A 14,417-nucleotide genomic window follows, 5' to 3' on the forward strand; every position below is an offset into this window, starting at 1 on the left:
GTGTCTATTTGCGATTATAAAGAGATGATGACTTAGCAAAAAAAATATTGTTGAAACAGGTCTTTATTTCTTTTGTATGGATCCACAAGAAGCCCACGAAAGTATTTTATAAAATAGTAATGCTTTTACAAGACACTTAAATCTCCAAGTCATTGAATGGAAATTAATTCTGGTAGCGTATTAGTTCGAATTCCGATGTTACTTTCCTCACCTTGGATTAGGATCGGAATGACATGACTAGTTTAACTGATACCGTCGTACGTGTAAGGTTTCGTTGTGGTATACTGATGGATAGTTGCTTTTCATTGCAGTTCGAGAATTTAAACTGTGCTGTAAGTAGTTTAGTCAGTTAACAACTTATGGTAGGATTCAATAACCTATCTTTCGATAAAGAAAAAGCCATAATTGTTTGGTTACAAGGCAACGTCGTTCACTGTTCATAATCAAAAAGATTATTGGAACTAACCAATTGTAAACATGAGAGAAGCGTTATGTTTCGTCCATAAAAAATACGATTTTATTACCGGCCTTTTAGCGTTGTACTACTTTTATACTTAAGAACAAAGAGCTGCAGATCACTTGGTATGAAAATGTAAAAGTTAAAAAAGTTATTTTATTTAATAAGGCATTTTCTCAATTCCAGGTGTCGTCAGGCAACAGAACTCAAAGGTTCCTGTTCGATGCTATATTCGGCTTGGAAGTCCCCATCTTGGAGGAGCAGAGCGTCGAGGACGATGATGACGACAACCAGGTGAAGCAATGTTCGTGCGGTAAGTAAAATGCATGGGAATATGTACTTACTACTTTTAGTCTATGCACGATACACTGTCAAATTTTTCGATTTTTAGCTGTCGTATCTTGAGTGTTTGATGACGTATGAGATCGAACTCAATGGCACGGGCACTTTCAGTATGCAAAAAACTGCACGCTGTACCCATTTTTTTGTTCAATCGAAAGTCTAAAGTTAAGAACAGTCTATTTCTCATATTACAAATCATGATTTCGATCTCAATAGCTATGAGTCTAATTCGGATTTTTTTGATGCAAGATTCTGGAAAGAAATTTTTTAGGATTGTCAAACGTTAGAAAATGTCTGTTATTTATTTATTTTACAAAACTGTTAAGCATTATATCACATCCAATACAAGAGAAGTGTTAATGTGAATAAGTTATTTTGATGAAAGATAATGGTGACAAACACAAGAAGTTTATCTAAAAAATTTCGAGTGAAACTTCAGATTTATGACATCTAGATAATATTAAGACTTGACTTAATATAATGCAGTAGCGTTCTACCAGTTATGTAAACTTGGCATATTTTAATTAGTTTGTTTCACCACACCTTCTGCAAAGTGCAATGGATCGAGTTTCTACTTTCATGGTTCTTTACCCCAAGTTCATAGGGCGTTAGACCATGTATCGGAAGTTCGCTGCCCGAAATTCTATTGGTGTTTATATCTAGGTCAACTTTTCTGCAAAGAGTGCTTATCAATGATGGTTTCAAACCAGAATGATTAAATATTGATAAAAATCTAAGATTTTGAAAAAGAAATGCAAAACTGAACAGCAAAACACCAATAAAATATCGAAATATGAGCAAATATGAGCAAAAAATCGACTGAACCACACAAGTTCGAAGGATTTTTTAAATCTTTTTCAGCAAATTTTTACACAATGTTCATTTAGTAGTAAGCACAGTATATATAGCAACTAGACACTGTAAGTTTTCAAGCAATTCTAATGTTCACATTCACGTTTTAGAGTGCGGCAGGGCAAACCCACTCCCTAGAAAGATGGGTAAGTTACAGTACAGCACCCAATGTAGATCTCCTCTGTAATATATTTTTGTAGAATTATTTATGTAGAATATACGTTTGTGTTAGTTGGAAAGGGTTTTATTTGATGTAATCTGCATCGGTTTTACCACTTCTGGATATATAATTCTTTTTCTGGATATATAATTGTTTCTAATGGATAAATGGCCTAACCCCTCCCTCGTACGGGAAGGGACCCTTGCCCAGCAGTGGGACTGTAAAGGTTACTATCTGATGATTACATTGGCGACAATAATTTGTAAAGTCTTTAAGAATCTCTCATTTATCCAGACGCGGTGAAACCGTAACTTATTCGTATAGATTATTGTCAATTGTTAATAATATTTCTTTAGTTGTGTGTATTTTTATGTATTGTGTATATGTGTATAGAACTTAATAATTATTTGTGTATGTTATATTGTAACAAAAAATACGCATTATACTTATACTCGTATATTGTTAGGAAACATAAAACTCTATAAAAACCTAAAATGTATAACTATTCTGCCCACTGAACGTAACATTTGAAAATTTATTACGACCGATGAGTTTAGCATGTATTAGGTATTTATAAATCTAGTTAATCTAGTTAGATAATAACAATTCAGCATGATCTGTACTTATGTAACTAATATAGAACGTTACATATTTTGTTTATAACAACAACAAAAAAAATGAAAATTTTACTTTCTTACTTACTTACTTTGGATTTATATAGAGAACGTATACCCAAAGAAAATCAAGTCTGTTTCAATAGTTTTATAACCTCCGGTTTCTGAGGTGCATTTAGCGGTAGTTTATCTGTTCAATAGCGTTAAAACTCATTAAAAAATCCGCTATTAAATAGATAAACTACCACTATATGTAATCAGAAACCGGGGGTTAGTAAAGTACATAGCACAGAAATATAATAATAAAATATCGCTCGGCAACTTGTTAGGTTAGCTCGTTATAGTCTTGTTAAAGGTTATTGAACGCTAGGTATTAACTCCAGTTGTTCGGGAAGTCCGGTGCTAACTGGCTTCTAATTACTATCTACTGGATACTTGCACTTAAACATGTTGCTTATGGAGTTTATTGCCTGTTTTACCCATTTTCTAAGGCTTTCTAGCAAGTCAGGTCAGTTTTAATTAATAGTTAATGAATAATTGGCGTTTATTTAAAATGTAGGATTTTTTTAAAGTGGCTTGTGTCTCCGATACTTTTGTATCAGACTTGCCTTATGGAGGTTTAAAAAAGCTAAAGATTTTCCAGACACATAGCAATGTAGACGTATTTTAATAAACGACATCTTGTAGGTATATTCAAATAATTGCATGGGCAATAATCATCCCTAAATGCCAAAAATCGGAAGACAAGAGTTTAGAGAAAACTATACGAGTTTCAGACTGACACATATCTCTTTAAAACCTATACAAAAAGTAGTCACCATAGTAATTCTCCCATATTCAGCATTTATCTCCGCACTCCTAGCATTCAGTCTTATATGTTTACACAAACAGCTGTTCACGAGTACTCGAGTGTGCGTTGAACCTCACATCACAGTGAAAGTGTAATGGACTCGATCTCCGTCGGATCGGCCTGCTATTAACAGTAACTGCTATAACTGCTTCTACTCGTTTCATGCTCCACACTGTTATTTCCCGTTCCTGTCATACTGGCCACTACGGAATGGTTTACGATACAAGTTTAAAATTGGAAACAGTGTGGAATAAATGGCAACAGATGAAAAAAAGGATTCTGTCCAGAAATGTACAACTTTTTTTCTTAAAATCGTAAGCAAATGCAAATGACAAAGACATAATATACAAAAGTTTGTGTAAGTATCATTACTGTACTCTCTGAGTATGTCAATTTTAGAGATCACTGATGTTATATTGACTTTTTTTTAACCTAGTAATAAATAACAAATTACTGAAGGTAACTGAGGAAAATAGTCATATTAAACTTTTTATATCTTACCTCACATTCAGCACAGGGAATCACATACGTATATATGTTTTTTTATCAGTTTTGTGTGTCTGCTAACTGTTTAGATAATTTATTAATGTAGATTTGTTAACATGCGATTGTGAAATTGTATATGTATTGATATTGTATATATAAATTATTTATGTACCTATAATTTAAACGTATATTTTACTATTAAGGGTATATTTAATTGTAATATATTCTTATATACAAACCTGTTATTAACTTAGTTGGTCTTCGTAGATAATTTCACCTTCACGCTTGTTACCTTATTCGCACCAGTAATATTAAGTTACCGTAACTTTAATAACATTATGTTTATGTACCTTGTTATATTTTTGTAGGTAAGTATACTGTTAACCACTAACCAAATATACCACCAAAAAATAGAGAGAGGTTCCTTGCTCTAATCAGAATTACTTATTACTTGGACCAATATAGTAAAAGAAAAAAAATCCCTTATTAGAAAAAGAGGGAAAGCTTTCAAAATTGTCTCACAAAAAGTTGCCATATTTAAATTTCAGTAAAGTGAAACATCGTTTTAAAAAAGCAGAATCCAATTACGAATTCAACGTTTTCCAAAAAGATTCGAATGCTTTTATAAAAGTGGGAATTATGTGACATTATCTCACATAATGTTGCCATATTTGAATACCAACATTAAGATATTAACGTAAAACATTTCTATCAAAAGTTCAGAGATTAATTACGTATTCAACATTTTCAATAAAGACCAACAGCTTTTTGTAAAGAGTTAACAAGTGCACCCAGATCGCGATCGTACAAAACAGGAAATTTGCTAGTACAGCAATCATGGTTCAACAAACTGCGTTCACTTTCTAGAGTGCGGCGGGTCGAATCAGGAGAATCGTATCGTGGGTGGGGTTCCGGCGGGCACCAACAGATACCCGTGGATGGCGAGGCTGGTCTACGATGGACAGTTTCATTGTGGAGCCTCGCTGCTGACCAAGGAATATGTGCTCACGGCTGCTCATTGTGTCAGGAAGTAAGTGTGCTTTAATCTAGTAAATTGTAAATAATGGATGTGGCGATAACTTTAGTAAAAGTTATTATGTATGCACGCATTTCATACAAGCTTTTGCCGTCAAACTTTGTTTAATATTGGTTCTTCTATGTGATTCTTTTATTAGTATCATACCAATTTACCGAATATTTTGACTCGCGGTATTGCGGTCACTCCTCCAGTTCTCATCGTATTATGATAATTCCCCACGATCTAAAAAAAAAATGATCCGAAATTCCTTCAAAAATCCCGTTTTGAACTATCTATATAGAGTCTGCCAAAATAGAGAAAATCTAATTCGAATAAAAATCATTTGGTTCTCACAGAACGATGTGCTGAAAGACTCACTTAAATCTCGTTATAATCTGTAGATAAAAAAATAATGATCTTTAAATTGAAACGTTGATGAGAGTCACAAGAAGTGCAAATGTTATAAAACTAATTGAGTATTAGTATTAACGTAACAATCGCGTGACCGAACACTGTTGAGAATTATTTTATTGCCTGTAGAGCACTACAGGCAATAAAGCATACTGGCTTACTGTTTAAGCAATTGGACGATTGAACGACACCTCATAGATGATAGCCTGTAGCACGATTCTACAGTCGGTACTATTGAGTATCGCGATTTTGACATTTAAGAAAACACATGACATTTTACAAAATTAGTTCCCATAGCGCCCGCTAGAGGCGCTGATCAGATTTCATGTTAATGCTTTTACATCTTCAATAGCTAGCCGGTATTTCATAGTCGATACTGGTAGAGAATTGCTACTGGTAAGCCAATTCTTAAAGGAAAATATCAAATATTACTGAATTTGAACGTTATATAATTTGATTGGTCGCTATGTGGAAGGCAGCACATATGCGGCGCACGACTCGCGATTCACACGCAATGTTGCATTGCGATAATTCATATTTAACTTCTTTTTATTATACAACTATCCCTCATTTTCCGGTGTTCGAATATTCATGTTCAATGTTAAATTTACGCACTTTTCATATGCAATGGATATATTCATTATTCAATTGCATATTTTCTGTTTTTATAAGTAACAACTCCTGCACAAAGGATTGCCCTTGTGTCGTAGGAACTTTTACAAACATATAATTATTTGTAGATCGCAGAAAAAAATGTTCCGTCTGGGAATCAAACCCAAACAACTAACAACAACTGTGCCACAAAGGCAGTCATGTAATAAATACTTTATACCATTTTCATTAATCTTTCTTACAATGAGAACATGAAGGATTTATATCATCTAACTGGCATTGTAACAAAGCCGTTATTTAGAATACTGGTCCATTTATTATATGAATTTGACTTGCTTTAATTTCTACCTATACAAGAGGCTTCCTTCTTAATTAAGTTTCTAATACAATATATACGAAACTACTCAACTCCAAACCTTATACGATAAATATAAAATGAATTCACAATTTATTGATTTGGGTTGACTTGCAGACAGGTAATTGCTTTGTTATTGACGTTAACGATTTTTTATCATGCATAATGAATACATACCCTTTCTTGGGTTGAATTGGCACCAATGTTATAATATGCCAGTTGGACTGTTTCAAAAGAATCTGGGGGCACGGAAGTGCCCCCGCAAGTCGAGCAAAAAAAAGCGGCACGGCCGTAACATCCTTTTCTCGAAGCAATTCGGGCTATTTTCGACTCCCCTATAATGTCGTTGTGGATAAAACAAGAAGCCTGAATTTTCAGCAACTAATTATTCATTGCATAAACACGGTATATTTAAAATTTCAGTCGATTTGAACCAGTAGTTTAAAAATGACAACTTGTTAAAATTTTGAATTTTGTCACTCACTGATTCACTGATTCACTGATTCACTGACTCACTGACTCACCGATCATCAAAAGTCTAAGGTACTTCTAGCAGACTTAGAAGCTTAAAATTTAGAATACAAATAGGGTTTAGTGTCTTAATCATGGGAAAAATTCAATATTTTCTAATTTCGGTCCAGTTTTCTAAATACACTAACTGCAACATTAACTTTGTAATCCCATATAAATGTATAAGATTACAAGATTACATTTGCAGTTAAGAATCATTATTACTGTAGAAAATAATAAATAATAGGTGTAGATAGGTACATACTATATGAGGCATAACGGGAGGGGATATAAGGTGGGTAAGGGTGTTTAGCCCATGAAACTGAACAACATTCCCATAGGAAAATATGTTGAATTATAAGAAAAAACGTCTTTCCATACAAATTGGACTTATGTTCGTTCTACAAAAAGAAGTGAGATGCCACCAAAAACATTCTGTAAAAATCTCAAGTCTCGCAGCTCAGTCTTTCTGGCGTAAAAAGTAGTGAGATCTATATAATACCAAGTCGATTAATCTATTTCATCTCTACTTAAAGGACCTTCTGTCTTAAGTTATTACATAAGTTATTATCATGCCAATATTAAAAATATTTTACGTTTAAAACAAATAGATCGACTTGGTCATCGCATCGCAAAATTTCAGGAGCATTAACTTCTCGTCGTGCTGTGTAGTGTAATACGTACAAATCATGCGATGGCCAGGTCGGTGTATTTGTTTTAAACGTAAAATATTTTAAATATTGGCATGATAATAACTTATGTAATAACTTAAGACAGAAGGTCCTTTAAGTAGAGATGAAATAGATTAATCGACTTGGTATTATATAGATCTCACTACTTTTTACGCCAGAAAGACTGAGCTGCGAGACTTGAGATTTTTACAGAATGTTTTTGGTGGCATTATATTGGTACGATGGGTATCAGGGTAGAACTGGTCAAGGTTTAGGAGGAAATTAACTGAAAAACTAAACCTTCTTTTCTAAATTTCAGACTTAAGCGGTCTAAAATCCGTGTGATCCTGGGTGACCATGACCAGACGATAACTACGGAGAGTGCGGCCATCATGCGAGCGGTGACAGCCATCGTTCGTCACCGCAGCTTCGACCCTGACTCCTATAACAATGATATCGCGCTGCTGAAACTAAGGAAACCTGTGAACTTCTCTAGAATTATCAAGCCAGTGTGCCTACCGCCTGCTTGTAAGTATACACAGTTAACTGCTTTTTTCGCTTTTATGGTCAACTGGACGCAGGTCTTTTCGACAATCGATATGCAATTGGGGAGCTTCAAAATGTTGAGAGGGTTTTTACTTTTCTCTTTTTTTTAAAGCCGTTTTTGTACAGAAGTAATTACGTTTCGTTTTTTGAGCCTAAACATAAAGTTTTGTGCAACTGTTAATCGATGGTTAGAACTGTAAACAGTGATGTTTAAGCTTCTATCTATTAATAAAAAGAACTCAGTAATAGAAGATGCATTTTTTTTAAATAATGAAAATTTATCCACGTTTCTCGTAGGTTATTGTGCAAAAAGATCATGAAACATTTTTGTTGTTCCAGCGATTGACCCATCCGGTAAGGAAGGCGTCGTGGTAGGTTGGGGTCGAACATCGGAGGGAGGTCAGCTGCCCGCCATCGTGCAGGAAGTACGAGTACCCATCCTGTCGCTGAACCAGTGCCGAGGGATGAAGTATCGAGCGTCACGTATTACCAACAATATGGTCAGTACTTTTAATAAGACTTATAAACTAAATTTGTTGTGGGCAAGTTCAGAAATTCCCACACAAATTGAACAGGTGCAAGTGTCGATTGCGTTTTCAATAACCTAACTGCAGTACAATAGGGCTATTCTGTGAATATCAAAATATTTTGATGTCTGCTAATGTTAATGTTAATGATTTACGGCAATATTTTTTCCACGAAGTAGTGATGTCTGAAATTATTAGTGGAATGTTTTTAATTCCGAGAAACTCTTAACGATTGAAGCAATTTAAACAATGTGGCTGTGCTTAATTAATCCGCGTGTTATTATGTAGAGTCATATATAATACTTTGATGTGTTTTACCTACTTACTTATATATTTCTTTTGTTATTTCAGATATGTGCCGGCAGGGCGTCAACTGATTCCTGTCAGGGTGACAGCGGAGGTCCGTTGCTCATACAACAGGGCGATAAGTTCCAAATTGTTGGTAAGTAGCCAGAAACAGAAATTAGATTAGTTTGATTATTTAAATCGTGGATTTTGTATCTCATGCATTCTTAACTCGAAAAGAGTGTCAAATGTGGGCTAAGGCTTCCATTATAAAATTCAGTCTTTGATTAAGAAAGCGGCATCTCGTAGCCGCTTGTAGAACCCCCAAGTGTTTTGCTTTGCCGATAGATGTCGCTCGACTGAAAGTAAGATACTGACGGACACTTTTCTATCACCATCGTTGCAGCCGGATTTTGGTTGTTTTTGGGATGTTTTATGGAAAATGCATTAGTAATTTTAACCTTTTACGAATGTACAGCTTTATTCGAGTATGTTCAGATAGCCAACGCTGAATGAGTATGCAAGTAATACGAAAGTATCGATAATATTTGGAAATGGTATTAAATAATTTTATTATTTTCTAGGTATCGTGTCATGGGGTGTCGGTTGCGGACGACCTGGTTATCCGGGCGTGTACACAAGGATCACACGGTATCTACCCTGGCTTCGTGCCAATCTCAGAGACTCCTGTCTTTGCGGCAACTAAAACAAAACATAACTGCGTTCAAGGAAAAATTGAGGTTCTGACTTCGAAGTATTGATGTATATAGGTATACTATTCGATATTCGACTAGAATTAATATTTTATTGTACATCTATGTTTAGGGTTTACCTAACGAATTGTAAATATAAACGATCTGAGAAACCTGATCAAATATAGATGTCGCTAGTGTAGAACTGTATCTTTATTTAAGAAAGATAAGTTTAGTTGTAAAATACAAAAACGAAGGAATCTCCTAAATTATTGTAAATATATTTTATGTTAAAGGTTTTAGTGCCAAGTAAAATATGTTCAAATGTATATGAATGCTTAATATTTCTTTAATGTTTAATATTGAGAGCCAAATCTGAAACAATACTCGTAGTATGATAGATTTCACATGTGCATGTACGCTAGTTCGTAGTTTTTCTTTTCCTAAATGATAGTACTGTTTGTTGTCTTACAACTATGTTCAATAATATTTAAATGCGTCTTTTTCTTAAAAAATCTATTTCACAACAAAGTGTTAAACATTTTTTTTCTTATGTTATCACTGGATCACTCAAAATTCAACTTTTTCTTTACTCTGCATATTTTCTTTTTATCTATACATATAATAATTTTAAAATAAATATAAGAGGTGTGTGTTTTATAAAACTTAGGTAAGGCTAAAATAATTTATTTAATAATGGATTTGTGAATTACAAAAATTGATATAATGAGGTAACTACATAGTCAATGAAAAATAAAACAATACAATTTGAGTCCTTGCCCCTAATCATGTCTGATATTTGTTGCTCAATCAATAAATTGTGAAGGTAACCTTTAGTTCTCAAAAACCTTACTTGAAAGTGATGTTGAATTCGGTTTTTTATACGAGCTTACTTTATCAAAGTAATAATAATATAACTTCACAAAGTTAGAAACTAAATCCGTAGAGTTCCAAAAAACAGAGTTTTTTTTATTAAGTTAAGCCTACACCAGCCTAAGGCAATTATGCAGATTTTAAAACTTTTAGACATATTCATTGGTTTTTTGACTGTTAAAAATATCTTTCAAATTTTAAAAACCTTTTTCTCCACTAAAAATACCCGATGGGCTTTAGTTCAGTTCGTATAAGTTAAATAGTAATAATACATCGTAAATTTCTCAAATCTCATATTTTTTATGTCCATTTTCGTGCCAAACGGTGACAAAGAGTTGACAGTTAGAATATCAAGTTATTAATGTTATTATATTATTTAATTTTAATATTTTACGAATTAACCTCGTTATACTTATTTTAAGTTTTTAATTTTAAATATCTTCGGACAGGCCGGTGGTGCAGATTACCATTAGAATTTAAGACAATTTTACTACTGCCTAAGTGTTCATTGTTGTACATAAAAATAATTTATTTTAATCTTTAAATTTTATTTCTGTTATCAGTTTCAAGGAAGCTGTAACATGTTTTTAATAAGTGCGAAGCATGTTTATGCCTGAAAGGATAACAAACAAATTATTTTATTGAATTACTTTAATTTTAAAACAATGTATTTTGTATTTATTGTAGGTACTGACAGTGGGTTACCGCTACACTTGATTTCAGTTTATTTATTAATCTATATACACCACATTTTAAATTTATTCTCTTTAAATTATTACTTATTTCTTAACCGTATTTTTTACAATCCCGTAAAGTTGTCTATAGTCATTTTAAGTGTAGAATCCCGCCGTTTTTGTGACTTATTCTGAAAATACTAATGATTCTGTACAAACAGATCAAATGTAGCCGTAAATCAGTGTTGAATTTAGTTTTAATCTAGTTCTTAAAAAACGCTCTTTAGGCTACAACTGTGATCCCTGTCACGATAAAATTGTTATAAACATTAGTACCTAATTTATTAATTTAATCTTTATTACTTAAAGTCGAATGTAAATTATATTTTATACCTTATTCATATTTTAATGTAGCAATATTTATTATTTGTGATGTTGGAATTTTATTGTAATGTTACTACCCTTAAATTGTTATAGAGGTGCTCTTAAACATTAAACAGTTTTAAAAGAATATTTCAAAATTTTATTTTTATCACAATCCTGAGGTGTTGGGGCCATTTTATTACCCGGTATATTTATGTGATGCGACTGAGTTGTAAATTAAGGAAAACCGCAGCTTAGTTTTTTTAGGTACGAGAACATTTGGAACAGGAAAATAAGAAGATATGGCGCCAGTGACCTGATTTTTAAAACATAAGCTTTATCTTAGGTCTGTTTATGTGAAAGGTAATTTATTGTAAGCCAAAATCTGAATATTTTTTTTACCAAATCTTTACACAAGCAGATTTGTGGAATCCCACGTGTGCTTAGATGAAATGATGAAATTTCTAAGGGCATAAGTGCTTAATGATGCAATGCAGAAATATGGTTACATCGATTGTTACAGTGCCGAAATTTAATATAGGCGACATTTTTCTCTGCTTCCATATACCTAAAGTGTAAACGGCTGTCATAAGTCCTAACCACAGGTTATTTTACGCTTAAATAAGCGGATGCTGTAACATTCTATGAAATGCAAAAAAAGGAACTCTAGTACTTTTAATATGAAAAAGCTTCTTTTGTCATTACTAGAAAAAAGCGGCATAAGAACCTCATTACGTGCCAGCATTCTTAAACGTAGCACACCACGTGACGGTTGAGTTATATCGCACCCATTCGCAAACACTAACATAATTAAAGCTCTTTAGATGTACGCAGCGAGTGAATGTGCAAAAAGACAACCAATGTGACGCTGCTAGTTGGAAAGTGTCACTTTCGCCCGCGACCGGTCGCCGCCAAAACGCAGCCAACCTGCCAGCCGGTCAATTTTATTGTCTTTTACGCTACAAACTATATTAGGTCGAATAAAGCCTACTTTTTTTTTACAGTGAACGATATTTCTTCATATTAATTGAAGGTATTTTTTAGCGGAAAATTCAGTTACTTAATTTTTTTTTAATCACGTTTTGAAATTTACTGTTACCGTCCCGTTTGTGATGATTTTTACTTTTTCAGGAATTAATAACTTAGGTTTACGTTAAGACGTTAAGTAGGTATTCTTGATAAAAACAGTAATATATTGAAATAATGTAAATCTCTCAAACGATGTTCACCATTTAAAATATGATTTAACACTATAAGAGGATTGAATACAACGATGTTTGGTCTTGTTTTAAGTTGATTATTTATTTGCCCCCAGATCGTGCCATAAAGCTAACGATAAAAGCTTATTTTATAAAAGATATTCAACCAACTTATAGCTTCATCACAATACTGATGTTTTTTATGTATTAAGGATTTAGTCCTCCTTCCACGAAAACAAAATTCAATTTGGTCTTATTTTTTGTGCGTATTGTGTTAAGTATGTAGCTTCGGTACACGACACGTAATTCTAGATCAACAAAATTGTTCGCACAAAAAGCTGTTCCAATAATAACGGTACCGTTACTTGAATTAGTAATTGGTCAACTCTTGGACATCAAGTGTAGAATATTGATATGCGCTTAAGCAGATACAACTGTTATTTGCAGAGACTTATATACTTTTTATGTTAAACTCTTGCACCGTACACGATTTATAGGGCCATGCTCAATGCACTCGCATCCTATTTGATCTTCAGTAGAATCAAAATACAATTGATTCGAATAAGTATTGAAGTACTGACAGCTAATTTATTAGGTCTGTATGACAACAAAGAAGCACGTGGAAACGAAACTTTGTCAGATTGATGCGTGCTGACTTGTTCAAGAGGTTCATGACATCAGTCCACAAATAAGGATATACAACTATCTAAACATTGTGGTTTCTGTAAAAAACAAAAGGTGCCTGACCTAAACGTCCAGGCAACAGAAAATATACGACTCAAAAATTATTAGGACATTTATCGCGAAGATAATTTACGTTAGTAATTATGTGCCTGCCGACCGCGTGCGATCCCTTTTCCATATCAGGGCCATAATAAATTAGTGTTCTGACATTGTGCTTGATTAGTTTCCTATCGTATGAATAAGACATAAAGATGCTATTGGACTAGTGGGGTTGGATTGACGTATCCAAAACACGTCGTTGTTTGAACGTGGTGGACGGAGCGCATCTCAGTGTGTGTCCGTTTGTGAGCGCGCCAGACCATGCGCCCGTTGAGCGCCAAAATCTGAATTCGATATTTTGAATTTACATTTTTTTTCTTTTTTGTTTATTTTTTAAAAACCAGATTCAGAATGTGGAAGTGTTTATTTATTTTGGTGGTTGTGACTTTGACTTTCACTTGTTCTGAGGTTGGTAGCATTATTTACTTTCGTTTTACTATCCTTATACTTTTTGATATCCTTTGATTGTTCTAGGTATGTTTGTTGATTTTAATAAAACTTTTCCTAATATAAACCGTAATTTGCTTACTTTTTTATATAGTGTCCCGTTGCTATATTACGCATACCGGTTTGCGGAATATTAATTCTGTTTCCATATTACCGTAAGTGTATTTATATAAAAAAAAGGTGATATAATATTTCCTATTACTGTAATATTAGTGGATGTAAAGATAATGTTTTTATTTATAACGCGTTCTAAATTATTTTTTCTAACGCTCTGAACTTCATCTTGCATAGGTGCCAGTTTGAATAACAAGATGCGTCATAATATTTTTTATAAAATATCCTTCCGACTTCTAACTTTGCCTATAATATTAGAACGGTAAATAACTGTATTATCGGAACCAGATACTAAAGCGTGGCGTATTTATCTACACCAATAGAAAGTATTTTTTTAATACAAAATATGTCGCACGACTAAGTCTATACTTTTAGATTCGAAATTCTACCAAATTTCTTTCAAAAAGCTTGAATATATCAGTTAACTTGTGCTAAGGCCTGGTCACGGTCTACCAGATAGCTTGTCAGATGGAATTTTAACAGTTACAGCATTCATTTACGGTCACTTTGTTTTGGCAGATAACTTATCTGGCACTTAAATATAGACTGTCAAACTGGCCCTTACTATTTTGTAAT

The 14,417-nt window shown here is 33.4% G+C and overlaps 1 protein-coding gene across 1 annotated transcript in view; it reads left to right on the plus strand.

Moving 5' to 3' along the window:
* LOC142976816 (transmembrane protease serine 9-like) overlaps window positions 1–14,417 on the plus strand; it is a 33,600-nt gene that overhangs the window by 8,051 nt on the left and 11,132 nt on the right. Inside the window, exons 2-9 of the mRNA XM_076120384.1 lie at window positions 644–770; window positions 1,762–1,797; window positions 4,629–4,791; window positions 7,658–7,866; window positions 8,224–8,384; window positions 8,763–8,853; window positions 9,281–9,399; window positions 13,569–13,688. Of these exons, the coding sequence (XP_075976499.1) occupies window positions 644–770; window positions 1,762–1,797; window positions 4,629–4,791; window positions 7,658–7,866; window positions 8,224–8,384; window positions 8,763–8,853; window positions 9,281–9,399; window positions 13,569–13,688 (1,026 nt within the window). The remainder of the gene's footprint in view (window positions 1–643; window positions 771–1,761; window positions 1,798–4,628; window positions 4,792–7,657; window positions 7,867–8,223; window positions 8,385–8,762; window positions 8,854–9,280; window positions 9,400–13,568; window positions 13,689–14,417) is intronic.

This window comes from Anticarsia gemmatalis, chromosome 11, assembly GCF_050436995.1.
Source record: "Anticarsia gemmatalis isolate Benzon Research Colony breed Stoneville strain chromosome 11, ilAntGemm2 primary, whole genome shotgun sequence".
Lineage (NCBI taxonomy): Eukaryota > Metazoa > Arthropoda > Insecta > Lepidoptera > Erebidae > Anticarsia > Anticarsia gemmatalis.